Genomic DNA, 26235 nt, shown 5'->3' with positions numbered 1-26235 from the left:
TGCGGAGCACTAGACGAACATATGGCTCGTAAAGCCTAAGAATCACGGCATGGTCATGAAAAATGACAACTTTCAAAGCCTGGCCGTGTAAACGCGGCGAAACAACATTATTCTGTGTCGTGCGGTTTGTTTTATTTTGTGTAATTCCTGGCCCATACGACCACACAATTCATCTTTACGTCATCACAAATCCATAGGTTGACGTCTTACATTGTCAGAATCCGTAGAGATAGCTAAACAGTCGCTTTCCCGTGTACTGTGTCAAGATTACTGTGATTCAAAGACAAACGGTCATTAATTATTCAAGATACTGATGGCAACAAAGCTTCCCAAGGCGCGAAAGTTTGGAAGATTTTAAAGATTTCTTCGATCGATTCAACGCCTTTAATGGACCGCCACTCATTTTAAGATATAGATCTAACGTGTAATTGCTTCTAATAAGAGCACGAATACGTGAAAATGTCACTACCAAGTTTAGTATCTCGCTAGCACAGTAGGAAAGTTGCAGAATACTATACGGTTCTCCGTTCGTTTTTTGAGCTTTTTGACTAGGAAATTACTCATGTAATTACTATCTTCCTTTAAAATATTTTTACGCGGAAGGTGTCTTAATGAATAATTTTATTCACACTTTCCAGCAAGGACAGTCGATCGCAGCGAGGCGCCGAAAAGCGTCGTGAGAGATATTCCATGTTCTTGGAGCTTGGGAATCGACCGCCGCAAGCCATTACCGTCACCACCGCCAGCTTCAGTGGTAAATTATTTTAATCTCATCATTTTACTAATTGAATCAGCCCCCGAAAGTCAACGTCATTTGGAACGAAGAGTTTTCGTTGACTTATTATCTTAGAGGTAGGTTAGACGTGTCATCTCCGTGACGAAAGCGAAATTCCTTGTCCGCATTCCCTCCGGTATATACACAATCCAAGCGCAGACATTCCACGCCATAAGATTCCAAATAGAATTCACGTAGATAATTTTCATATACATTTCTAACACGAAAATCATCCTTGTTTTGTGTGTCAGGAACTTACATCGACTTCTGGTGCGTTGATTAAACGAGCCGAGGTCATTTTTCAATGTTTTACATGATTTTAAAACGGCCTCTTCATTTTTACATTTGTTTTAAAACTGTTGTTTATATTCAAATGACACAAAAAATACACATGGCGATAGCCATTAAAACTTGCCTACGATACGTTTATAATTTAACCATGTTTTTTTGTGTTTAACAAGTACATATCAAGATAAATGTATTTTACGCACAAAACCCTTTATTATTTTACGTTCAGAGAGCACCACCTTGCGGATTACAAAATCTGTCTGCAAATGTACTGCAAATAGACCAACATTGCCGCGCTACTTTTAAAATTATGTTATGGATCAAAATGTACTAATATTAAAATTTAGGAACCTCCCAACTAACACTCTTACTTTTTATATTGTCCAACATATTACTGGTTTGTGTATTTTAAGCATTAGAGAGTTTCTTTAAGAAGCCATTTGGTATCAGATACAACGGCAAACGTCATATGCAGATTTCGGCCATGGAAGATCAAAGCGCAGTGAACGAAGTACTAAACTATATTATAAGCGAGGTAGAGTTGGTAAATCCTAATGAGCCAGGGACCAGTTCGGAGGAACCAAAGTATAAAAGTGTTAGCTGTTATTTATCTAGTTTACCGGGAACAGTTTCAGACGATAAAATTGTAGCTAAAGTTATGGAAGAGACTCTTTATAAAGTACAAGAAGAAATGCAGCACATAGCAGCCAGTGTAGAAACGTCTAGCCCATTTCAAAACGATGCTATTTCAACAGCTACATCAAGTTTTGGTTTTAAAGATGGAAAATTCTCATGTACAAAATTAGCTCTCACAAATTCCGGTCAAAGGAAAATACAATTCAGTAATTTCTTTCAGCGTTTAAAGCGAAAAGCATGCTTTTCTAATTCTTCAGAATATGACAGAATTGGACTTTTCAACAAAAAGATTTGCCTGGATCAAAAGTTCAATGGAAATACCAAAAGCAAGAATTTAATGTTTTCAGTTGAATCACCAATGTTCATATTCCAGTCTAAATTTCTTAACCCATACCAAAATCAAGCAAATCAAATTTCAAAGCAAAAACCAAACACTCAATTGCAAGATGTACCCAAACAACTGGAAACCAAACACACATTCGGAAAACCATGCACAAATCCCATGCCACATGTTACTGAAGCTTCTGTTACAAAAGCAAGCTACGGTGTAGTTAACAATATAGCTCCGGCTGTTAGTTTCAGCATTACACCAGAAGTAGTTAACATGCTTGGTCAATTACTTGTTCCTACTGAATCTTTACAAATAAAACTTTTTACCCAAACTCCTACATATGTCACCAATGTACAACCTATTTTAAACATCAGACCTTCTAAAATTGAAAACTTGCAAACAGAGGAGTTACCGACTAATGTTAAACCTGTTTCAAACACCTGTTCTTCTAAAATTGAAAGCTTGCAAACAAAAGGGATATCCACTAATGTTAAACCACCCCTCGCCGAAACTTCTATTTCACACAACATCCCAGAAAAGGCAGAAGATCAAAAATGGCTCAGCTTTGTATCAAACGAAAGGTCAATTAGTACAATCACACCAGGTGTACAGGAGGATTTCAGAAAAGTAAATGATGATAAGCAATCTCAATTTTCTTTATGTGGTGCTGGCAATATAACTGAAGATTTCGTAAAAGTTAATGATGATGAACCAACTCAAGTCTCATTATATGATGTTGGTAAAATACCTGATGGGGTCATTAAAGTTAATGCTGACAAACCCAAAGTCTCGCTGTCCAATACTGGTCCATTACCTGATGAATTTACAAAAGTAAATAATGATAAAACATCCCAAGTCTCATATGATGCTGGTAATCAAGAAGTTCCTTCAGCCAACCCAATCTATTCAAATGAAAGTTCAGTTTTCAACAGTTATGATAGCTTGGAGAAGTTACAATTATTCCCGGAGTTGGATATGAAATCTAACACTGCGTTAACTGCCAATTATACTAATCAACATCAAGAGCCAATAATTAACATCTCTTCTGGTCAGCTTGTTCAAAGGTATATGTTAAATTAAGTTAAATATACATAGCCTATAATATATTTATATATATATATATTAAGTTAATAATATAAAAAGTAATAAATACAGGTAAGTGATAATACACAAGGATACAATTTTTAAAATTCAAATTTACATATAACATTTTTAAATTATAGGTTTCATTTGACATTTTGTTTACAAAATAATAGAAAAATCTTGTCTTGATAAGTTAGATAACTAAAAAATATATTTGGTATATTACAATTGTATATCCATTAGATATATTTGTTTTATGCATTTAGAGATGTCAAGCTTGGTTCTAAAGAGTTGTCCTGGAATCCTTGGGCTTGGAAGAAAATGGGGTCAATTGAAGAGAAATGTGTTATAAGTCATGGTAAGTATAAGTAAAGCTTTAATTTTATAAAGGTATTTATGCAAAGCAATAATTTTGGTTGATTTCATCATTATAGAATCTTGTGAAGTGCTTCAACATGAAACAGAAAACATTGAGAATGATGAAAGAATGAAATATTTACAAGAACAATCTGTTACGGATGCTGTTGTGCCTCAATTTGGAAAAGAAGCAAATCAAGATGAACATTATGTGAACATTACACCTCCACAAAGTTGCAACCTTAGACATAATGTTCCTGATATCTTAATTCAAAGTAATGAGAACTTTGACCAAGAACCTACAGTTAAAAGTTCTCCTGTTTTATTTGAGGATATGCCACTTGAAGATAACTCTTCTGAAAGCAATCTTCTAACACCTTCCAAATCACCAATATTCTCTAATGCTCAAGATGATGGGAAATCTCAGGATAGCTCAAACTATCTGAGGAACACACAAGAAATCTTTGAAACTCTAACACAACATGCAACGGTCCTTGAAACTGACCAAACTTCAAACCCTAAAGACAAATTATCTAAGCAACAAATACTTGAAGAAGCATCAATTCTCATACCCCCTACACAGTTTAAAGATCTTGATCAGAAAGTACCAGCATGTATTAATGACTTGGATGATTACATTGTACCTCCATCAGAAATGTATGTTCCTGATGCTGATGATAAAGATACTTCTGATGATGATTCTTCCCAAGAAGGGGTTTTTGATGGGTGAATATTTAACTTTTTTATTGTAGAAATTTATGTATGAATATACCTTACTTTATCCTCACCTCTTCGGGTGGCAGGAAAAACAACATTCAGAAAACACAGGTGTTCTGTTACACCTCGTGACAGCTTACCAGTTACCAAGTATGTTACTTTGTGGGTGATTATTTTTTATAAAAGAAAAATGTGTAACTTTATTTTTGTAGAAATGTATATAGAGGCTGAATAACAATGTGATAGGTTATAGGCAGTAGAGCAGTCATATTTACTGTTGTAGTACATAAACATCTCTCTCTTTCAAAAAAAGTCCCATTATACAGCTGTATTCCATCCAAAAAGTAAGAACCCTGAAATTTTCTTGCCCTTTTGTGCTGGCTGTACAAATGGTTATATCGATGAAATAGCTTTCTTATCTTTTTATATTTTAAATACAGATTGCTTAACTATGACATTGGTTTCAGTATGCGAAAACCTTTGACAGAAGGTAAGTTTCACTGTTTATTTAATATTCACGGTTATGAAAAATTTTAAGCGTCTTAGTTATTATACCTTCACCAAAACTAGGACATCTGCCTTGGTGCAGTAGTCTCTTCACACTAGACACAACTCTTACAATTGCATAGTTTCTCTATGGAGATTTTCAAGTATCAATTTTCAAATTCTCTTTTTTCGGCAGCTCCAGCTAGATTAAGTCGGGTTCAACCACTTGTAACTTGCAATCGACCACGAAGGATTGGATTGTCCAGAAACCAAAGAGTTCCAAGCTTACATTTACACAACAACTATTGAAGTATGTTTATGCATTTAAGTTTCCTTAGGTTTTTTAACTTTGTTTTTTAAATCCATGCATAGAAAATCCTTTAAATAGATTTTCCTGTAGTTGAGTATGAAATTTTGCATAAGAGTTTATTCAGTTTTTCAAAGCTTTTTATTTAAGTTTATTTTTGTGCATTTAATCTTTTACATTGCAGTTCAGTTTTAAAAGTTGTTCAATTTTTTTGTTGTTTTTTGATCAGTTTTATTTCTTTTTAAGAGCTTTATAAAACGTTTGTGAAAGTATATAGTGTCAGCTTTATGCAGTTTACAGTGTTTGTTTTTGCGGAGTTTTTAATTTTATTGTTGTACTACCCTGTTTAGTTATTGTTCTACTGCCAGAGTAAAACAAAAGTTGTATCGGATGTGTATTTTTTGTGCAAGTACAGTATTTCTATTATTGCAGGAGTAGGCAGAAAGACAACTTAAAACTTAGAAAGTTACAATGAAAAAATAAATTGTGTGCAGTCGAACCACGTTCTATAGAAAACTATAAATAGGTCAACAGTTTTGTGGAAGTGTATGTAGGCATTTGGTTTGTGTTTAAATAAGTTACAATTAGTCCTACATAGTAGCCACCTAAAAAGCTGAGAAAAAATAAAAATGAAGTTGAGTCAGTCGTTTTCTTCCACTTCATCAGGCAAAGTCACAAAGAGAAGTTTTTGCAGAAATATGTTGAAAGTACCTGTAAATTTTAGAAATAGGATTTCGGTTTAAATTTTTACAGTTTTTTTTAAAAATAGACAATTTCTAGGTACAGTAATTATACTTTTACTGACGTAGAAGTAGCACTAGTTTATATATTTAAAATACTATCAGTTAATTACCACAGTTCCGGAGTATATCCGTTAGATAAGACTCCAGCCTCCACTGTAGGATATTATCAAACCGCTTTTAGATAAGTCATAAGATTAACATTAACTTACGTAATTTTTTACTTCTTGCTTTGTAATGTACGAATGGAAAGTAGAATGCCAGACCCGACATGATGAACATGAACGCGAATAGATAATGAATTTTCGGGTCGTCTATGATGGGCGCCATCACTAAACACACAGCTGCGATACACACTATAATGGGAATAAATATCGGCACCTGTAAAATAAACGTGTTTTAAAACATTACATTTATACTACCAAACAGAAAAACAAGGGCCATTAATTCGATTTCCAATCACAAAGCGTATAGCACTGTGGGGTAAGATTGGACACCTTCAGCACATAATATCCAAATATCCTAATTGCGTTTAAAACGATTAACAATGATCAATGAGAGTCGTGAGAATACGATTTTTTAAAGTTCTTTTTTTACTACCAAATGGGACAAGAAAATAGAATGAAAAGGTGTCCCATCTTCCCCTACTCTACTTATATAGTATCAGTTGTGGACTAGTGTGTTGTATTGGTATATGATTACCTTTACTGGTCTTGGGTGATCTGGTAGTTTGTATCTAAAGTAAAGCAAAGCTGCACATGTGCTGCCATGAAATATCCACATAGAAAAGCTAAAGTAATCGATGAGTGTGTCGAAGTCGTTTGGTATCACCATCAAGATAGCGATGAAGCCCTAAACAGTAGTTAGCATTTAACAAAGTAAGATTGAACTCAAACAAGAGTTTGGTGTGAAATTTAGAGACAGCCGCTCAAGATTCGTTTCTTTTTTGTCCAGAGAGATCCCTGGCCACGATAAAATCATGAATCAAGCCGGCGGCATAAGCAAACGTTTCCACAATATTCTTGGTTATACATCGAGCATGGTTTATTAATGTTGAAGTATACTTACGTTTAGAAGAACAGCAGGAGCTGGTGTCATCCTCTTAGCGTGTAACATGGCCAACACTTTGGTAAAATGACCTTCTCTTGCGGCGACATACGAAATACGGCCAGCGGTGAAGCACGAACCGAGGCATGTACCGAATACTGACCAGCATACGAAGACGGGGATCACCCAGACCATTACACCAAGTACAGTATCTCCGAAGGTCTAGGGAAAATGATATCATTTTATTAAATAGGGGACAATTCTCGTTAGCTTGCATGAGGTACATGAAACAGAACAACCGTGTTATACCGACTGTCGTTTTGGCCATTTGAGAATAAAACAAGTTACATTTATTCAATGTACAAATGGGACATTGGTGTATCAATGCTTTTTTACATTAAATGGTCAAAAATGTTTTATTTTCCGCACTTACAGCGGCAACAGCTGGAGAAGCGAGCAACTCTTGCATAGACATTGTGGTGAAATAGGCAACGTTGGTTAGCATATAAAGCCCTGTTACAAGCGCCATGGCTGCAACTACAGCTCGTGGAAGGTTCACATAAGGATTCTGAAAACGTAAAATAAATTTGTTACTCGAAATTGACGGCCAAGAAATTTATTCTAATATTGGACACGCATGAACTTGAATCAAAAATTAAGGAATGCATATGGATGTTTGTTGCGAGAAACGCAGTCTTTAGATTGATTTTAAAACAGGTTAGAAACATGCAAAGTTTATCTTTACAAAAGTTCTGTATCCCGAAACATGTCTCCAAAACACCATCTTTATTACAAAACAATTTTGAAAACAGCAATACAGTGAACCCGCTCAATCAGCAGACCATATCCGGACAAAATCAAACTCGTTCGATTAATCTACTGGTCACATTTTAAAGTGGGCAGAAAAACTGTGTTGGCAATATAATGTCCACACCTTAAGTTCTTCGATTACGTAATTCAACTGGTTCCAGCCATCAAACGCCCACAAACCCTGGTAGAAGCCAAGTGCTACCTCTCGCACTCCAGGTGCTTCGCCGTCAAACGCATTTTCGAAGTACTGTGTATGACCTTCGGGACAAAACAAAGCATATAACGCATGATTGGTAACGCAGTGGATCAGTTTAGATTTAAAATGCAAGATACACAGACTTCCCAAGCTGAATATCAGTATGACTTATACCATGTACGCATCATCTACAATGCATTTCTGGAAAAAAAAGTTTAATCGTCAATATCTCAGACAATACTCGACTAATTTTGGAAAACTTGGTATTGATGAATTCGGAATTGAACACACTTTTAATAAGACATGGCTACAGGACCAAATTAAGGACCTTATACACAGCAGTGCGATATACCCACCCTGTGCCAGCATAACAATTCCACCGATAATGATGATCAAAAGACTGAGAACTTTCCCAAAGCTGAAAACGGTTAAAAACTGTGTTGACAGTTTTACGCTGGCACAGTTTATGAATATGACGATCAGAATCACCGCCACGGCTGTGAACTTGACGGCAAGTTCCGATGGCTCGCTACATTCGACTGTAAAATAAACAGAGATTGATTTGTCATGTTTTCGTGGATCAAAGCATGGTTTCTGTGCCGGTGCTTGATTAAGGAGATTTGATTGGCAGATTGGACAATTTGACATTGTATACACTTCTATACAGTACTGTGTGTGTGTGTATTATACTGTTTTCTATGAAAATTCGACACAGTGTTGACAAAACTTCTAAATCTATCAAAAAGAGCGGGAACGAGCTGTACGAAACAGAGAACATCGTGTTATAACGACTGTCGTTGCCCCGCCATGTGAAGACAAATAAATTCGAGTAAGTATATAACACCTCGGAAACTTAATTAAAATTTTGCTTACTGTTGTATGCTGGAGCAAGTGCGTATTTTGCAAACGTGAGCGATAGAAGCGCTAGAGAAGACGGTTTTAGCACAACGGTTGACGTCCATGCAAACAAATACGCTGGGATTGGTCCAAAGGCTTCTAGTAATATAGGAAACTCTCCGCCAGACTTGGGAATCATTGTACCAACTTCAGCGTAGGATAGTGCGCCAAACGTGGCAAGAACACCACAACCCAGCCAGATCTGTAAAGTGATAAAATGGTTGCGTTGATATGTTTTTCTTTAGCTGCATTATTCGTGTATTGACAGAATTTCCAAAAAAATACTTTAAACGACTGTCATGCCGTAGAACCAATATGGAATAATTTTAAAATAATAATCCTAATAATTAAAAATTTGTTTTAGGCCTATACATTACAGTGCGTAAAAAGAGTGCATGTATTGTGAAACAAAATCTAAAAAGACGCTTAAGCCAAGCGGTGCTACATTAATACAAAGCTTGTTTCATTATCTATCAATTTTTATTCTCTGCAGTCATTACAGCAACTAAAACAATAATTCAAAATTGACCAGAAAACCCGCGCCCAATGAACCAGCGTTGCGCATCACTCCCTTCGGCGAAACGAAGATACCAGAACCAATCATCGTTCCCACAATTAAGCTGATGCCGCCAACTAAGCTCACTTCTCGTTTCAATTCAACTTTTTCATCTGAGAGTAATTTTCCAAGTGAGTTAATTTGTTTACACATAAGGACTGTTGACGTATATGTTTAGTAGAGAGGGAGGGGTACTTTTTTAGTTCGTTATTTTCTCGTCCCATTTGGTAGCAAACGAAGAACTTTCAAAGAATTATGAAACCGTATCCTTACGACTCCCATGGACCGTTGTTAGTTGTTGTGGTTGCCCCGTCACGGGTGGATAAGCAAGTTTCTTCATATACTTTCCCAATAATAAGTCATTACTTTCCGATTATTCTCTTTTACATGGTAGGTGAACTTTGTATACAAAAGGGTAGACGGGGGACACCTTTACCACATAAAATTCAAATATCCTGACCCTATTTTAAAAAATTAACAACGGTCTATGAGAGTTGTAGGGATGCGGTTTTATAATTCTTTGAATTTTCCTTGCTTAAGAAATGGAACGAGAAAATAGAATGAAAAGCTGTTCCATCTCCCCCACCTTACTGTATCATATTGAAATAACAATGCAATGTGTAGAAAAGCATTAGTATTAAACGACTCGCCCCCTGGTAAATGTATCGGTTGGTCACACATCAAATGCTACAGGCAATTTACGCGTCATCACGTTCAAATCTGTTTATTCTGTTTTTCCACACTTTTGGTCAGGGAATTTCAGCTTTAAAGATCGAAAGATCTTTATATTGTTTGTATTCACATATACAACACAATTGGCTCGGAACCGTCTTAGTGTATTTACGTGCGAAGCACGATGTGTAATCATAAGTAATTTTTACACAAAGTATATATGTTCCAAGTAAAAACGCTTCGCATGGTTAAAAATGAAAATAAGTATAAACGTAAGACGTGTGCCAAAGAAACCGCGAACTTAAACATGTTGTATTGTAAGTTAACAAAGCATGTAATTACCCTTAGGGATTTTGTTCTCTTTGTTTTTGGCAAGTCCCTTTTCTCGCCTGAAATAAAAAAAAATCGAAAGTTAAAACAAAAAATAAAATATTGTTTGAAAAACTAATTAAAACCGCTTAGCAGAGTAAACGTTTTATAAGACTCCGTATTATCTCTAATTATTAATTTAATACATGAATGATTGGTGTACAAGTGTTACTACAATTGTTTCATATATTATTTAAAGTAATTGCTGATGCAACATGTACAGCATAGTTATAGACGACGTACAGCGCACTTGTATGTACTATTGTAAAACCAACGCGTTCTAACTATATATTGGTGTAGCATTAGAGCATGATGAAATGTTACAAAGTACTAAAGTGTTCTTGACTTGGAAGTTTATTTATTTTAGAAGTCATGTTAGCTGCTGGGTATACACACAGCTTAAGGCATCCGCATGTGTGGTTTCTGCTAAATATACCGATACGTTACAATACAGCGGCTGCTTTATACTAGCTGTACACACCGTACCAACTTTTCGCGGAGCTAATTCTCCGGTTGCGGTTATATAACCCGCCGATTTTCTCTCCAACGAAATATTGCATCATTTCAAAGTAAAACCAAGTCAAGTTCAACGTTTTGGAACGAAATATTGTAGAAACAAACCAATACAATACTATACGGTAACATGGGATATAGTTAGCACCTATAATAGGTATATAAGATATAAGTATAGGGTTCTGTAATATTCTTTTTTAATACCAAATAGAATAAGGTACAAAAATAAACTTGTCCCATTTTACCCCACTTTACTATAAAATAAGTTTAAAGTTGTCATAAAATTTACAATTTAAAGTATATTGCCACACCATTTACCTTACTATGTGTTGACTTGTGCCGTTTTCGTCCATGTTGTCTCCACCTGTTGCTAACCAAACTGATCAAACCACTTAAAAGATCTAAATCGACAAACGTAATAACATTGTGTTCCCTCGGGCGTTTATTGCTGCAATACGGTTACGCCGGACACCGGTTGGGACAATCCATATCATGGCGGAAACGGTTTTGTTTGTAACAATCAGACAAGCAAATTTGCATTGTTTCAATTTTTTACAACAATAGTGATCGTTTTATGTTCGTCTTTAGATTTTACAAAATACCATAGCCTGTGCTATGTAAAACTGTCTGTTTAATATAATATAGTAGGGTGGGGAAAGACGGGACACCTTTTCATACTATTTTCTCTTCCAGTTTGGTAGTAAACAAAAGACATTCAATGAATTATAAAACCATATCCTTATGAATCTACCGTCATTAATTGTTTAAAACAAGATCAGTTTATTAGGTTATTATGTGCTAAAGGTGTCCCGTCTTTCCCTATTCTGCTATATATGATATGCTCGATAGATAACTCAAATATTATAGAAGACAATTCAACACGTTCATATACATTCGTACCAATGCACAGTGACTGGTCTAAGATCTGGTGTTATTCGAATCGTATCACAATTGCTTTATCGCGAGTGCTCACTGTACCTTTCGTATAAGTTCATATGCGTTTGAAGAAAAACGCTCTCGTTTTGCCCTGTCACGATTATTCAGCGATTCTCATAGTGACGCAACTACGCACATTGTTAGGCATGAATGGGGTATTGTTATACGATGTTTCCTGTGACATCAAATATAGCTGAATAACCAACGAAAATACTGTGGGGTGACATGATCACTATTTACATAGTGTACCAGAAATCTTAATCACCTTCAAAATGGCAAGGTTCTTTTTAAGATTCGATTATATATAGTAAGGTGGGGGAAGATGGGACACCGTTTAATTCGATTTTATTGTACAGTTTGGTAGTAAACAAAGAACTAACAAAGAATTATAAAACCGTACCGTTAGACGCCGAGACACTTGGATATTATGTGCGAAAGGTGTTCCGTCTTCCCCCACTCTTACTATAATTCTTTGACCATTCTTTCTTTTTTACCAAATGGAACGATAAAAGAAAGTGAAAACATGGACCATTCTACCCGAGTTATTATATGTGACCAATATCAAATCGATTCATCCTTATTTTCTTATTAAGGCCGCAAACGTTCCTCTTGATAAGGACGATTAGTTTACAAGTAAATGTGACCACCTGTGTGACGTGAAGCGGGAGAATACACCTAAATACGATAACGTAAACGCTTGCACGGCATATTAAAACAAAATCCACACAGATCGCTAGTGCAGTGTACAAAGCCTCACGACTTTGCGTCAAAACAACCTTATTAACTGTATTTTTGGGATAAAATTGCTTTCAAATGGCAAGAGCTATTTAAATTGCGCGAAGTGTCTGGCAGTACTCTTGTGTGGTTTACCGCGCGTAGCGACCAATTTTAAAAGAGCCAAAGTTCCCAAGCGTGACGCTGCGAATTTTTAAGAGAAAATAACATTGCTATGATGTGTCATGAAGTACTCAATGTGTATTGAATTGACCGAAGAAGAGTAAAGTTGGTCCGAAAGTGTTGTCACATTCGGATAATGTTAAAGTTTTACCTTTCGTTTTGATCTCAATAATTTCAATCTTGTTCAATTATCTGTTGCTCGTCTGTCGTCGTATTTTACAGAATATGTCAAATTTAAAGTTGGTTGTTTTTTGGGTCTCGTAGCTTCTTTAAATCAAAACTCGAACACTTAAAAGTGAAATAAATGAGATTTTCCCTTTAAACTTTTCGAGTTTCAAGTATACAAATATTAGAAATCATTCCTCGATTTAAAATAAACACTTTTGTATGTACTTTGAACGTGCGGGTTCAATTGTATATAGACAATAACTCGTTTCAGTTTTTCAATAAACTTGGTACGTCTCTCGACTTGGTACTTCTTTATTTTAATCGAAAAAGTGAAATAAATGAGATTTTCCCTTTAAACTTTTCGAGTTTCAAGTATACAAACCATTCCTCGATTTAAAATAAACACTTTTGTATGTACTTTGAACGTGCGGGTTCAATTGTATATAGACAATAACTATAAAGTTTCGTTTCAGTTTTTCAAAAAACTTGGTACCTCTCTCGACTTGGTACTTCTTTATTTTAACCATAACAAATCGTATTAATGTTTTTAAGATTATCGTTTATAAATAAAGTTGGTCATTGTCGTATGTAGATGCATCGAAACATTTTTACCGATATGCTATGGTTTTGTTTTGTAGTAGGCTGGGGTAAGATGGCCCATGTTTCATTCCCTTTTATCGTTTCAGTTGGTGGTAAATGTATTTACAGAATTATATAACTGTATGTATTCTCAAGCCTCTAAAAGAGTTTTTTTTTTATTTGTTAAAAACACGACCAGGAAATGCCCTGGGATGTTATGTGCTAACCGTATCAATTTCACCCCACAGTATATTATTGAAGTTATACCTCGGTCTAACAGGAGTTATTTTACTTTATGCTATTAATAAGTTGTTATTTAAAAAATAACCTTTGGAAGATGTCACGCTTATATGCTTGCTTAGGTTATTTAATACGTATTTGTTATTCGTTTGGTTTTACATTGCACAAAACCAATTATGGAAAAGTTAAAAATGTGTATTAGTAACGCCTCGTTTTAACCTGTAAACCCGAGGACAAACATTGACGTGTTATGAGTCAGTATCAGACTAGTTCTCTAAGCCCGTGTAAATTTTTATGACGCTTATGCGGTGGGGTGTCCTGTAAAAGGTGTATGCAGAATATTACGGTGGTTAGCAGTCGCATGGCCTATTAAAATATTCGTGTTATGGTTGCAGATTTTAAATGGAATTTTTGGATGGAGAGTTTGGAGTTGTGTGGGAAATTAAAACACAATTTAGTAGGTCACGCTTTAGTCTCTATTTCAAGACGATTATTCAGAACTTTATGAATGTCTGGTTCGTAGTATGCGTGTTTTGCGTCTTTTTTACACGACGTTGTTTTGTTACAAACAAATCGGCAGAAAAGGAGCGTTTTAGTTACAAAACATCAGTTTTCTGCCAACATTTATTGTGGTTTTGAGCCTGTAGAATTGTAACCGCTTTTCAAGAAAGAACCTATTTAAGTTTGTTTACTATATAGCTTATGCAAGTTAAAAGGCAGAAATATGCACTCTGACCGAAATTTGATAGTTGTTTTTATCTTCAATAAGCACCCGATTTTGTTTATATGGTAGGGTGGGGGAAGACGTAACACCTTTTTAGCACATAATATCCAAATATCCTGATCGTATTTTAAACAATTAACAACGGTCTATTCGAGTCGTGAGGATATTTAAATTTCTTTAAATGTTCTTTGTTTACTACCAAATGGGACGAAAAAAATAATGAAAAGGTGTCCCATCTTCCCCACCCTACTATAGTTGTTTTTTTATATTCTTCATCTTTTGGGATGTCTTAGCTTTTAACCAATTCCTTTTCAGCAGCCTTTAGTTTAAAAAATTATTAAAATACTTAAACGATGTTGCAAATATTTAATCTACTTTCATGTAAAGTAGGACTACTTCTGGTATTGTTGCAGTTTAACTGTTTAACTGCCGTTATGGAAGGTGAGAGTTATTAGTAATTGAAACTTAAATGTTTTTGCGCTATACGCGGTATACGGTTATAGTAGAATTATAAGCTATCGTTAAATATGTGTTGTAGTATATGATTCACACACTGTCTCTAATGGTTTGAAATGTACAACGTAGGCTATGCAGGGTGTGCTATATATATTCACGCATGTAGGCGATGTCATATTTACTACACAAATTCTCCCCGACTCGAATTATCGAAATTATTTACGCGAGTTTTTAATATACGAGGTAACTCGTGGGTGGCACGGTGTATGAAACGGAACGCTCGTGTTATAACGACTGCTCTTGCTCCCCCACGGGCGAATAAATAATATTTTACATCCATCATTTATTCGTTCATTCATAATTTACACCAAAATGCAGATTTTTATACAAAAGCAGTGTGCATTGTTTAACGCTAGGCCTACAGTTCTATAGTAGAGTGGGGAAGATGGAACACCTTAAGTAATATCCATAAATCCTGATCGTGTTTTAAACAATTAACAATGGTCTGTGGCAGTCGTGAAGATACGGTTTTACCAAACGGGACAAGAAAATAGAAAAAAAAGGTTTCCCATTTCCCCCGCCCTACTATATTTAAGCCAACTCTAGCATTCGTAAACACTTATAGGTGAATAAAATATAATTTTTAAAATGTTACGTTTTTTTCAATTATTCAGAAAATTGGCCACGGATGACGTATTATCAAAATGACGTCACTCATCTCGGTCGTAGATACAAACTATCTTCCAAACAACTCGATTTCCCATTGGCTGAGCAAGCGTGTCGTGACGATGACGCGATACTTGTGGTTGTCAAAGACAAAAACCTTTCTGACGTCATAATTAACATGGTTAACGCGAGTTCATTCAATGGGGAATACCCGAACCTGAGAAAAGATGGTGTTTGGATAGGACTTGAGTTGGTTGATAATAAACACGGGTATTGGGCGGATGGAGGCGTTCTTAATGAAACTAGGTAAGTAGATATAGTAAGACGGGACACCTTACATAATATCCAAATATTCTGATTGTGTTTTAAATTATTAACAACGATCTATGGAGTTGTGAGGATACGGTTTATAAGTCTTTGAATGTTCTTTGTTTGCTATCAAATGGGAAGTAAATTAAAACGGTGTCCCATCTTTTCCCACCCTACTATATTTATGTTGTGCATATGATGATGCCTGTTTGCTTTATAATCATTGTGGATACTCTAATTACTTTATTGCATTGATATATAAGAGAGTGGGGTAAGACGGGACACTTTTCATCCTCTATTTCTCTTCCTATTTAATAGTATACAAATGGTTATATTATTGTGTAGATATATTAATACATAGGTCTCAAATAAAATAGGTTGTTGTTATTTGTAAATTATCGAATTTTGTTTTGACTATTTTCCAATCTTCGCTATTGTAATCTAAGAAGCAAATAAATTTAATATGTTATTATTACTGTTTGCACTAGAACACTTGGCAGATAATCTTTATTTTTGTACAAGGTTTGAGAACTGGGCTCAACCACCAGACACAAGGAACGGACATTGTGTCCAGTTGTGGGGTGCTTATCTTTGGAAATGGGATGACACATATTGTGATCTGTCTAAGTTCTTTATATGTGAGGACAAAGGTGGGAGAGTTATGTGTGGTTTGTTAAGGCTGTAGCACCGTGGTTAGCACGCCTGTCTCTAGCTCTCGGGGTTATGGGTTCAATGCCCAGTGCTGCTACCATTGTTGGCGTATGTGTCCTTGGCAAGATGTTCTAATCTAGTAGCCTCCTATGAGTTGTAAACCTTATATTAAAAAATACACTTACCAAGTTATAAATATATGTGTGGTATCTTGTAAAAGCTATTAATGTAGGAACATGAAAAGGGGTAGTACTGTGAGTTACCAAATATTCTTTACCTTTATCTTATGCACAGGCGCATCTTATGCAAATAATGTGTTTAAGTAATAACTTTATAACATTATGATTAAAGCAATGAATTTTAGATCCTACGTCATACACAAGTGAGGACGTGGGAATGCTGGCGACTTCTATTCTCCAATTATCCACAACACAAGCCAATACAAGTATTTTGAACCTTGTCGCGAGCAAGTTGAATAATCTGCTTGAAATAAATGAAGATATCGAAGACGAAACATTTTCAAGCAAGGATGTTCTGCTGGCAGTTGATAGAGTGGCAAGGAATTACAATTTAACTACAGAGGTAAGTAGGGAATGTTTAACTACTTTAAGATTGATTAAGGTCTTGTTACTGACCATACTGTGATCATTCTGTTTGAATAATAGACTGACGATGCCATTTAGGCGAAATATATCTCTTTTAATATAGGCCTATAGTTGGTTGATCATGATTTTTGTCTGTTACTTTTCCGTAGCACCAGATTTTTACTGTGTTCTCTCTTTTAATGGGTGTTACTGTCAGCCATATTTTGAAATAAATTGGTTCGATTATGTACGTTTATTTTATTTGTAAATATGTTTTAATGACTGTATTTTTAACACTAGTCTTGGTTATACTTTTTATACCTGAATGAAACTTAGGGGCTGTTATCTAAATTCTAAGACACAAATAAATCTTTTGTTTGGTTCCATTTGTTGTTTATATGAGTCTAAAATTTTCTATATTTTAAACAGGGAACCTTTACTGCAAATTTCACCAATGTAGAAGTTACCATTACAAATGAAAAAAATGCAACTGATGGGTTGACACTTGGGGAAGATATCACCACAGAGTCTTCAAGCAGTGTTTTGTTATCAAATCAACTTAAAGAAGAAGCAATTAATAAGATGGACAGTGAATTTCAGATCAGTTCATTGGTTTACAGAAAAACTGGTCTTTTTGAACCTCAAAACCCTGACTATTCTGCATTGAATTCAATCCCACAAAACAGAAAGTTTGGCGATGGTCCCATAGGCCAGTTATACCCAACCATTATGACGCATGTTATATCAGCAGATATACGCAACACAGTAATGCAGGATCTTAAGCACCCTGTGTTCATTTACCACAATATCCCTAATCATCAAAACTTCACACCCAAAATAATAGAACCGGATGTTAAAAGCAAAACTGCTGAGCTTTGCGTTTTTTGGGACTTCAATGCTAACAATGGGGATGGAGATTGGTCACAAAATGGCTGCTCAATGATAAACAGTTCATCTATTATTGGATCTTCTAACAAAACACATCTTGTTACATGTTCATGCAATCATATGACACACTTTGCAGTTATACTGGTAATTTAAAATAAATATTTTGTGATTTTATATTGTGATGTAAGAATAATAACTTTATTTGTCTCCTAAATAGTGGTAGCAAAAAAATTGAAAGAATTTTTAAATGAAAAGCAATTATATGGCGACAAAACAACTGCTATTAAAACACATACGAAATTATGTACTTAATTTTGTTTATTTCAGAGACAAAAACTCTATTTGTCACTCAATTACTGTAGCAAAAAAATAATAAATATTCAAAAGACATATATAGCAACAAAACGACATTTGTTAAAACACTTAACTTTGTACTTAACTTGTTTTATTTTTACAGAGCACAACATTAACCTACGAACCACAGTATCTTACCCTACTTACAATAATTGGATGTTCCATCTCTATTATTTGCCTTCTTGCCACTCTAGGCACCAATTTATACTTCAGGTAATTAAATTGGATTTATTTCTATTGCTTAAGTACATGGTTTACAAATTGCCAGATACAAAGCTAAAAATGGCATTCTTTAAATGTTGTAATTTTTTTAATATGCTACTACAGGGTTAAATTGCGACATAACTTAACCAGCATACTTGATATGTTGCCATTAACTATTATATTGTTGTAGGCCTATATAATGCATTTAGGAGCTGTTGGTTTTATAAAAAATAATATACATATATATCCTAATTAAATCTCTATGTTTTATTGCCTTTTAGCCCTACAATTTTTATGTGACCTGTAGGTAAGGTCCCGCAACAGGGTATGCCCTGCGGCCTATTACTCCAAATTTTTTTATAATATTATTTGATTCCAGTAACACATTGGTTGGGAAAGCACTTCTCCTAGGATTTAGGCCAAAATTGGCCCATTGCCCCTTTTTATTAATTATTACATCATGAGTGCCAGGATTAGCACATAACCCAATTTAACTCCCATACATTCACACTGCGCTAAAATAGTAACATTTTTGTTCCAGGCAACTTCGAACAAAACTTCCGCAGCAAGTTTTGATGCATCTTAGTGGGAGCATAATTCTGCTCAATCTTTTATTTCTAATCGGGATTGACCTAAACAAAAATGACACCAGCTGTTTCGTAGTCGCTTTATTCCTACATTATGCAGTACTGCTGGTGTGGTGTTGGATGCTTGTTGAAGCTGTCTTCTTGTTCAGAACTTTAGTGATTACTCGTGTTGAATCAAGTAGTGGGAAATGTTTTATTTGGTCGGCTGCGTTAATCAGCTACAGTGAGTGCAAATTGTCGAAACTTACTTTTGTTTGACTGTATGCAAAGTATAAATGATTTTTTTTTAATTTGATAAAAAATATTGGTAAAAAATATGTTCAGAAAAAGGACATGGTAGCCTAAAAGTAAAAAACATGAAGGGCTAAAAATTAGGCACTTTGTAAAAAACTTGAGAAAACATTTAAAAAAGGCATTTTTATTAAAATTGATAAAGTAAAATTTTTAATTCAATTAGATTCTTATATTGATACACCTAAAAAAACTGCCACAATTGAATCTCAAAATGCACAGTCCAGAGCATTTTAACTAAATGATGAAGTGTGATACAATCAAATTCTTCAATTTAAATTCTGATTCATTTTTCGAAATATAACTTTATCTCTAGGTGCGCCTGCTATTGTAGTTGCTGCAAGTGCAAGCAGTCTTCCAAAAGAATCTTATCAAAGTATGAAATATTGTTGGTTGGCAAGTGACCCCCTTCTGTATTCAATTGTGTATCCGATTGCCGTCATGCTGTCACTGAACCTGCTCATATTTTTCATTGTCATGTACAATATAACATACCGTTCGCAGGTGGGTGGCTTGTTTATAACTAGACTTTTTAACTCATACAGAATCATTTGAATAAATGTGAATTATCTATCCTTAATTAGGGGCATTGTTAGGTGATAAATACCATATGTCAAATTTGTTTCGTAAATACTGGTCACCATATATACACAGGTTTTGGGGGTAATGGGCCAATTCTGATCCAAGTTTCTGGTTGCATGGCGTGTCACACTGCAGGACCTTACCCACATGAATGATTGATTGTGTTACCCATATAGAATAGTAGCCTATATACAACATTCAGTAAATACACTATATCACTGCTATGTAATATCAACATACTAAAGGACTTAAACATTTCTAATCTAATTCAATACCATATAATTTTAACAGATGTTCAGAAAAAATGTAAACTTGAGAAAAATATCCCAAGCTGTAAAACGTGCATTGTGTATGCTGGTAGTCCTTGGTTTAGCATGGGTTTTGGGGTATGTTATGTTGTTAAGTCAGGACAAAGCAACAAAAGACATCTTCACAATTCTCTTCACAATTTTGAATTCTTTACAGGTATAATATACCATGTTAATCTTTATTAGTTTGTTGCAAGACAATCAAGAAGTCTGGCCTCTTTACTACTGATACTGGGGGTTTTGAGCTGGAGTTTACAATAGTTTCAAGTGTAACAGCTTTGGATGAGCCACTCTGGGCCATTGTTTAAACCATAAGGCCTAATGGGTTGATTAAACTGTTAGGTACATAGAAAACTGGCAGTTCTTCTGTTTGACATGTTTTTATTAAATTTTTCAGTAAAATTGTATCCAAATAAAAAAAATGACTGCCGCTACTTCAATTTGACATTTTTAATGTAAAGTTTCCCCACAGGGCTTTTTTGTATTTATCTTGTACTGCTTCCGACAAGAGAATGTTCGGAACTTGTGGTTGAGGCCACTTACAAGACGATACCAAGTTAATGTGAAACGAATTCGTTTTCGAAACCGAGCACAGAACTTTACTAATGACCAAACACAGGTTAATACAGTTTAAATATTTCGTTTTGTTTTCTACCTGGCATAGTCTCTAGCAGTCTTATTTGGTCCTTTAAGAATAAAATGGTAGTTTTATTCTAATGTTACAATAGTTCGATTTAGACTTTTTGACCTGTGTTAAAATTTATCAATTTTTTCATTTCCGACTTCTACATCTTAAATATTTTATATCTTTTCATTTATTCATATTTATTCTGAATATCTGTTAATGTGAAAAAGACCAAATCTGATTACCTGATGTTATAGGATGCTACTGCAACTGTTGATAATGTTTCACCTACAAGAAAAACCTCTGAAGATATTTTATCCTCACGACCAGGAAACAATATGGTTTGTTACAATAACCAAGTATTCATCTAAACAGAATATTAGTTATTGCATCAGTATAGCTGAAGTTATACTTTATAAACAAAGGTCCATAAAAAACACTGACAGATCAGACAAAAAGATAGAATTATGTGCATTATTCTCAGTAAGAGAAGTAACAGAATATGTGTAATAAACCATAACAAAAAATGTTTTTTAACAATTTTTTTTTTAATAATTTTTGTAACTTTTTTAAAATTATTTTTTATTTAATTTTTTAAAGGTTGATACAAAACCAAAGCCTGCACAGCGATCTCATATCAACACCCCACCCCCTCCTCTGCCTGTAAAAACTTCAGTTGATAATGAGAAACCATTCCGAAGTGGCTGGGCATAATACTGTGCATGCGGACTTGTGCAATTGTTTATTAATTTTTATTAATGTATAATATACATAAAATGTAAATACATTTTATTTTATTCAATCAATCAGGTATGTATGCTTTAAGGTATTTTTATTGTAACTGGCTACTTGAACAAATTTTTTAAACGTTTAACTCAGTAAGGGCAAACTCCATTCAAATTGTGAATACAAAATACTAAATGAATCCATACCAGTGTTTGACTACCTCTTTTATTATAACTGTCTAGCTAGAACCTGACAATTCTTGAAAATAGGCTTCTTCACATTGCCAGTTACAACAGTCGTTATAACATGCATGTTCGATTGACAACAACATTGCCAAATTAGTAATTTTCTGTTACGATGATGATTCTTCATATAGTTAGATTCTTGTAAATGTTCAATTATTCTATTCTGTATGGGTGAGGTCTGTGAGGACCTGGGATTTAGGCCAGACTTGGCCCATTACCCCAACACCCCAACACCCTTGTACGTCCGGAAGTGACGTGCTCGCGGTAGTGAAGTTCTCGTTATCATGTTCCGACTCCAGTGTTCCGATCAAGTCCCGTTTTTTGTCCCGATTCTTGACCCGTATATATAGGACTCCATCTGCAGACTATTTCTGCGAATGTCCAATTATAGAAATAAATAAATAAATGGCTAACGTGGAGATTACTGAGTCCTAATTGTTACAAGCTTGTAGTTTTGCATAGATATGACTCTTAAAGGTATTCCAATTAAAACCTGTAAATGAATTCCACGTCAAGAGTGAAAATCTTAATCCACAAGGGGTAAGTTGTTCCTAGATTTTTAATATTTAGTGTAATATCTGCTTGCTTATTGTTTTATTGGTTAACTTAAAGCTGTATTAATTACACAGGTTACATCAGTTGTTAAAAGAGTGGCTCTTTTAACCAGAGGGTAGTGAGATCAAACCTCTCTGCTGCTACCATGTTCCAGTGAGTATTATTTAGTAACTAGCGAGTTATGCAAATCAGCAGTCACACAAAAACAGTTCCACGCAAAGCTTTTACACTTACAAATAAGTTCTGAGTGTATGATGGCATTGGGTGCATCAACAAGAGATATTATATTCTGTATGACAGATAAAGAGAAGTTGGCAACAGCTTTCCTTTTTTAAACTATTATATTTCAGGTTTCAGGCACACATACATAACTTTTATGCATTTTGCTTTTATTGACAATTTGCATCGTATAAAAAAAGATTAAAAAGGACATAAACATGTTAAGAGAGCCATAAGGTATTACATTTTTGTTATCACTTTCCATATTCATAAGTACAGAGTTTAAGAATGGCAGTTGGTGTAATTTACCATCATGACCGAACATATAACAGAATACTGACAATATAATTGCAGTTGATAATATACTTATTGTGCAAACTACTGTTCCACATAATTTGTACAGCAAAATGGTAAACAATTTTGTGAAAATATTTTATGAAGTCTTTATAGCATTATCTTTATCAACCTTGTTATGATAACTGTATTTTGTAAGGCCCAGGTTTCATTGATTCAAATATATTTATATTTCATACAAATAGAATATTTGTGCTAAAAAAATCAACTGGACCAAATAAAATGTAGCGTATGTACAGATATTGCGACTATGTGCGTTTAGTAGTTACGGTGGCCATATAAAAGTTATCACACAGGTCGGTTACTGTGTACATGTATGCGTCGCACTCGATGTGATCTCGATGAGTCATCTATGTCATCGTCGCTTTGACAGTTATGTACAGACCTCTGCACAACAGGTTCCCCTGTGTTCGAGTCAGTACATGCGATCATGTGTGGCGTGCATGGTCGATCTTGTTCATACAACAGAATGTTTAACGTTTCTTCATATATCCTTGCCTCAGGAAATTCAACCTGTTAGTAGAAAGAGGAAGTTAACCCAAACAATGTAAAATGGCAACAATAATGCAAAACTAGAATCTTAGCGGTGTCTTTTTGTATTTTAATTGTGATTACAATTTTTTCATTATTTTTTAATTTTATTATTATCGAGTACTAAAAGTCCACACTTCTTACATAACATCTGTGTAAACTACTTTCTATAAATCACAAAAACCTATAAAGCATACACAAGTACCTTTGTTTGTTTTCTATCAGTTGCATACACAATTGAAGTACAACATATTTCTGCAACTTTTCGCTGGTGGCCGTAAAACGACCAATCACAGATCTCATCTCCAATAATGTCTTTCATGAATAGAATGCGTCCGTTGAACCGTAAAGACAACTTGTCAAACAATTCAATGTTTTTCAACATGTTGTCATCTGACGAGCTAAAAAAAGTAACAATTTTTTTGGAATATGTAACTTATAATTAAAGAAAAAGAAAAAAATCAAAAATTTCAAAAAATTACCAGCTTAAAAAGGTGAATCCTCCACCATTGTGCTTATATTATCAGTTAATCTTCTTATTTACAGTCGTGTTACTCATGTATAAAAGGCTGGCAATTTGTTGATATTCAGATATTTTGAAGATAAAGAACTGCATACATATAATAACTTGTGAGTCAATGTGTATGGAACAGAACACCCAAGCTGTAAGGACTCTCATGGCATCACTACACAAGACAAGTCACATGCATCCATACATTCAACATACTTGGTATAGGAGTATTTATTGTTTCCACGATTATACATAAACTTGACGATTGGTTTGCTTGTTTTACGAACTAACTCTTGTTCTTCCTTTGGTGATGTAACAATGGGTACTCGACAAATTGGATCTGCGTCTTGATTCTTCCTTTCAAGTGAAGCTTCACATTGGGTTACTAAACCTGGATTTGTAATTGAAACATACATATATAATATTATTGCTATGTGTGTATCTATACATATATCCTAGTAAAGACATATTTTTTTTACATGAAATAGAATTCCTGTTCCAATAAGATTTTAGACTTCAAAGATTGAACATTCATTTCTCAGGTATTTATCATCTATAATACAGTACAGAATAAGTCTGAAACTGCACAGCTTGTGCTTGGTGAACTATTTTTATTATTTTAACATGAAACAATCATATTTAATGAGATATACCCAGTAATAAATTTAACAATGATTGCCTAATAAATCACCTTGAATTAAATAATTTTTTGCTTAAACATAATCTTATTTGAGAAGATACCCACAGTTTAAATTCAATATTTGCTGTTTATATGGTTCACCTTGTATTAAATAATATTTAGCTTCCGCCAATAACTCGGCAATTTCATATCGATTGTCGGGTAATGTGATTGATCCATCTCGCAGATAATTCAATATTGCACTAAAGTGTTTTCCACAGCGATCAATTAATATCCAACCTAAAACAATGTTCTTTAATATGACTTATTTATTCTTGTGCTGAAATGACAGTTGTTATAACATGGGTGTTCTGTTTCATACAACTCGTGCCATTTACGAGTTACCATGTATGTAACTTTGCGTGTGTACATAATCTAAAAATACAATCCAGATTCAGTGTAGCCAGCAGTTAACAAGCATGTAATGGGCTTTATATTTCGGCCCTTAAACAAACTTACTTTTTGGTACACTAATTTTTTAAGCACTTGTACATTAAAATGTTACCTTCACTGTCAGTAAGTACGACCATCCTTCCACTAAACATTGCCCTTAACATGTTGTCTTCCTTTGTTAATGTGCCCATGGTTGTATAATGTAATGACCCGCCAACATTTAGCTTCACATATTTGTTTGAATTCATTAAAGATGTAGCAGAGGTGTCTGAGTTTAATGACGTTTTACTTAGTATTTTTTTACACTTTTTTTTAAGTAATATGAATTTATTACTTTATATAACAAAATGTCACATTCCATATGCACATGCATCCAGCTCAGAATGTTGAGTGTTTTGCAAGGTAGAAACAAAATGAAGCTCTCTTAATGACAACATTACATTTTAACAAGATTTAATGATATATATACAATGACTTATGTTTACATATATTTATATACTTAAACACGAGACTGCTTACCTGCACTTTTAGAAGGTGAGAGTCCGGTTGCATAATTCTTTTCCAACACTGAGTTTGCTTGTATCTGTGTTGTGCTGGCGCAGGCGATTTGATGGAGTGCATTATTTGCAGGTTGGGCGATACCAGGAGTTCCTTCTTTTACAAGGGCGTGTACTTGATGACTTTGAACGTTGGCCGGAAAAGTTATTGATGACGCTTCGTGAAGAGCCATAGCTCGCTCAACTTTCGTTTCCCTGTTGTTATATTCGTTTAAGCCTCTACACACGTTTATGGGGGTTATTTCGTAAAGTTTTAAACGGCGTACTTCTATTTCCACTGAGTCAGATGTATTTGTTTACTGTAGTTCCAAAACACGCCCAATGGGTTCCAGTGGAGCCAAATAGCGCCCGACAAAGCGCAACAGGGCGCTATATTTGTTACAAGTTTATCAAGGGTTACATTAAAAATGTTTGAATAGTGAGTTTGGGTGTTTTACTGTATTGAAAAATGTTATTTGACCGTTTATCAGTTATTTAATGATCAGTCCTTTGTTTCCAAACATGCGACTTTATAAATCAGCTGACATGGGGTTATCGCTATAACCGCCAACAGTTCCGCATATCAAAACGGATTATGCAAATGCATAAAATCACGAAAGATACTTTTATGTTCTGCTTTTAAGGTTTCGGGTGATA

General features: G+C 34.7%; 4 protein-coding genes across 5 annotated transcripts; 2 read left to right on the top strand and 2 right to left on the bottom strand.

The window, feature by feature from the left end:
• The first annotated feature begins 62 nt into the window (after positions 1–62).
• On the top strand, positions 63–5369 carry LOC108950512. The gene is made up of 7 exons (XM_018816401.2): positions 63–124; positions 639–754; positions 1477–3094; positions 3380–3471; positions 3548–4196; positions 4628–4677; positions 4870–5369. Exons 1-7 carry the CDS (start codon positions 63–65, stop codon positions 4980–4982), a joined length of 2700 nt encoding a protein of 899 aa, XP_018671946.2. The 3' UTR covers positions 4983–5369.
• On the bottom strand, positions 5357–11195 carry LOC100178717 (b(0,+)-type amino acid transporter 1). The gene is made up of 11 exons (XM_002125874.4): positions 11099–11195; positions 10241–10287; positions 9200–9339; positions 8647–8872; positions 8130–8312; positions 7702–7835; positions 7201–7335; positions 6789–6989; positions 6423–6572; positions 5933–6101; positions 5357–5691 (listed from the first exon to the last, which is right to left on the bottom strand). The coding sequence occupies exons 1-11, from the start codon at positions 11131–11133 to the stop codon at positions 5621–5623; spliced, it is 1491 nt and encodes a 496-aa protein (XP_002125910.1). The 5' UTR covers positions 11134–11195; the 3' UTR covers positions 5357–5620.
• Positions 9275–21957, top strand: LOC100177201 (adhesion G-protein coupled receptor G6-like). Of its 2 annotated transcripts, none has more exons than XM_026839307.1 (12): positions 9275–9357; positions 15455–15752; positions 16278–16405; positions 16771–16988; positions 17420–18022; positions 18336–18445; positions 18978–19246; positions 19631–19818; positions 20188–20361; positions 20677–20823; positions 21087–21170; positions 21430–21957. In XM_026839307.1, exons 1-12 carry the CDS (start codon positions 9294–9296, stop codon positions 21541–21543), a joined length of 2397 nt encoding a protein of 798 aa, XP_026695108.1. In that variant the 5' UTR covers positions 9275–9293; the 3' UTR covers positions 21544–21957. The 2 variants fall into 2 exon arrangements, with proteins under 2 accessions (XP_026695108.1, XP_002120843.3); XM_002120807.4 differs by lacking the exon at positions 9275–9357 and adding an exon at positions 14622–14765.
• Positions 21958–22727: 770 nt separating this feature from the next.
• Positions 22728–26055, bottom strand: LOC100181088 (BTB/POZ domain-containing adapter for CUL3-mediated RhoA degradation protein 3). The gene is made up of 6 exons (XM_026839308.1): positions 25562–26055; positions 25155–25310; positions 24752–24889; positions 24187–24361; positions 23665–23860; positions 22728–23441 (listed from the first exon to the last, which is right to left on the bottom strand). The coding sequence occupies exons 1-6, from the start codon at positions 25770–25772 to the stop codon at positions 23217–23219; spliced, it is 1101 nt and encodes a 366-aa protein (XP_026695109.1). The 5' UTR covers positions 25773–26055; the 3' UTR covers positions 22728–23216.
• Between the last annotated feature and the right edge of the window lie 180 nt (positions 26056–26235).

The sequence above is a fragment of the Ciona intestinalis genome, unplaced genomic scaffold (genome assembly GCF_000224145.3).
Source record: "Ciona intestinalis unplaced genomic scaffold, KH HT000184.2, whole genome shotgun sequence".
Lineage (NCBI taxonomy): Eukaryota > Metazoa > Chordata > Ascidiacea > Phlebobranchia > Cionidae > Ciona > Ciona intestinalis.
Note: the sequence above shows the minus strand (reverse complement) of the source record. Positions and strands in the feature narration are given on the sequence as shown.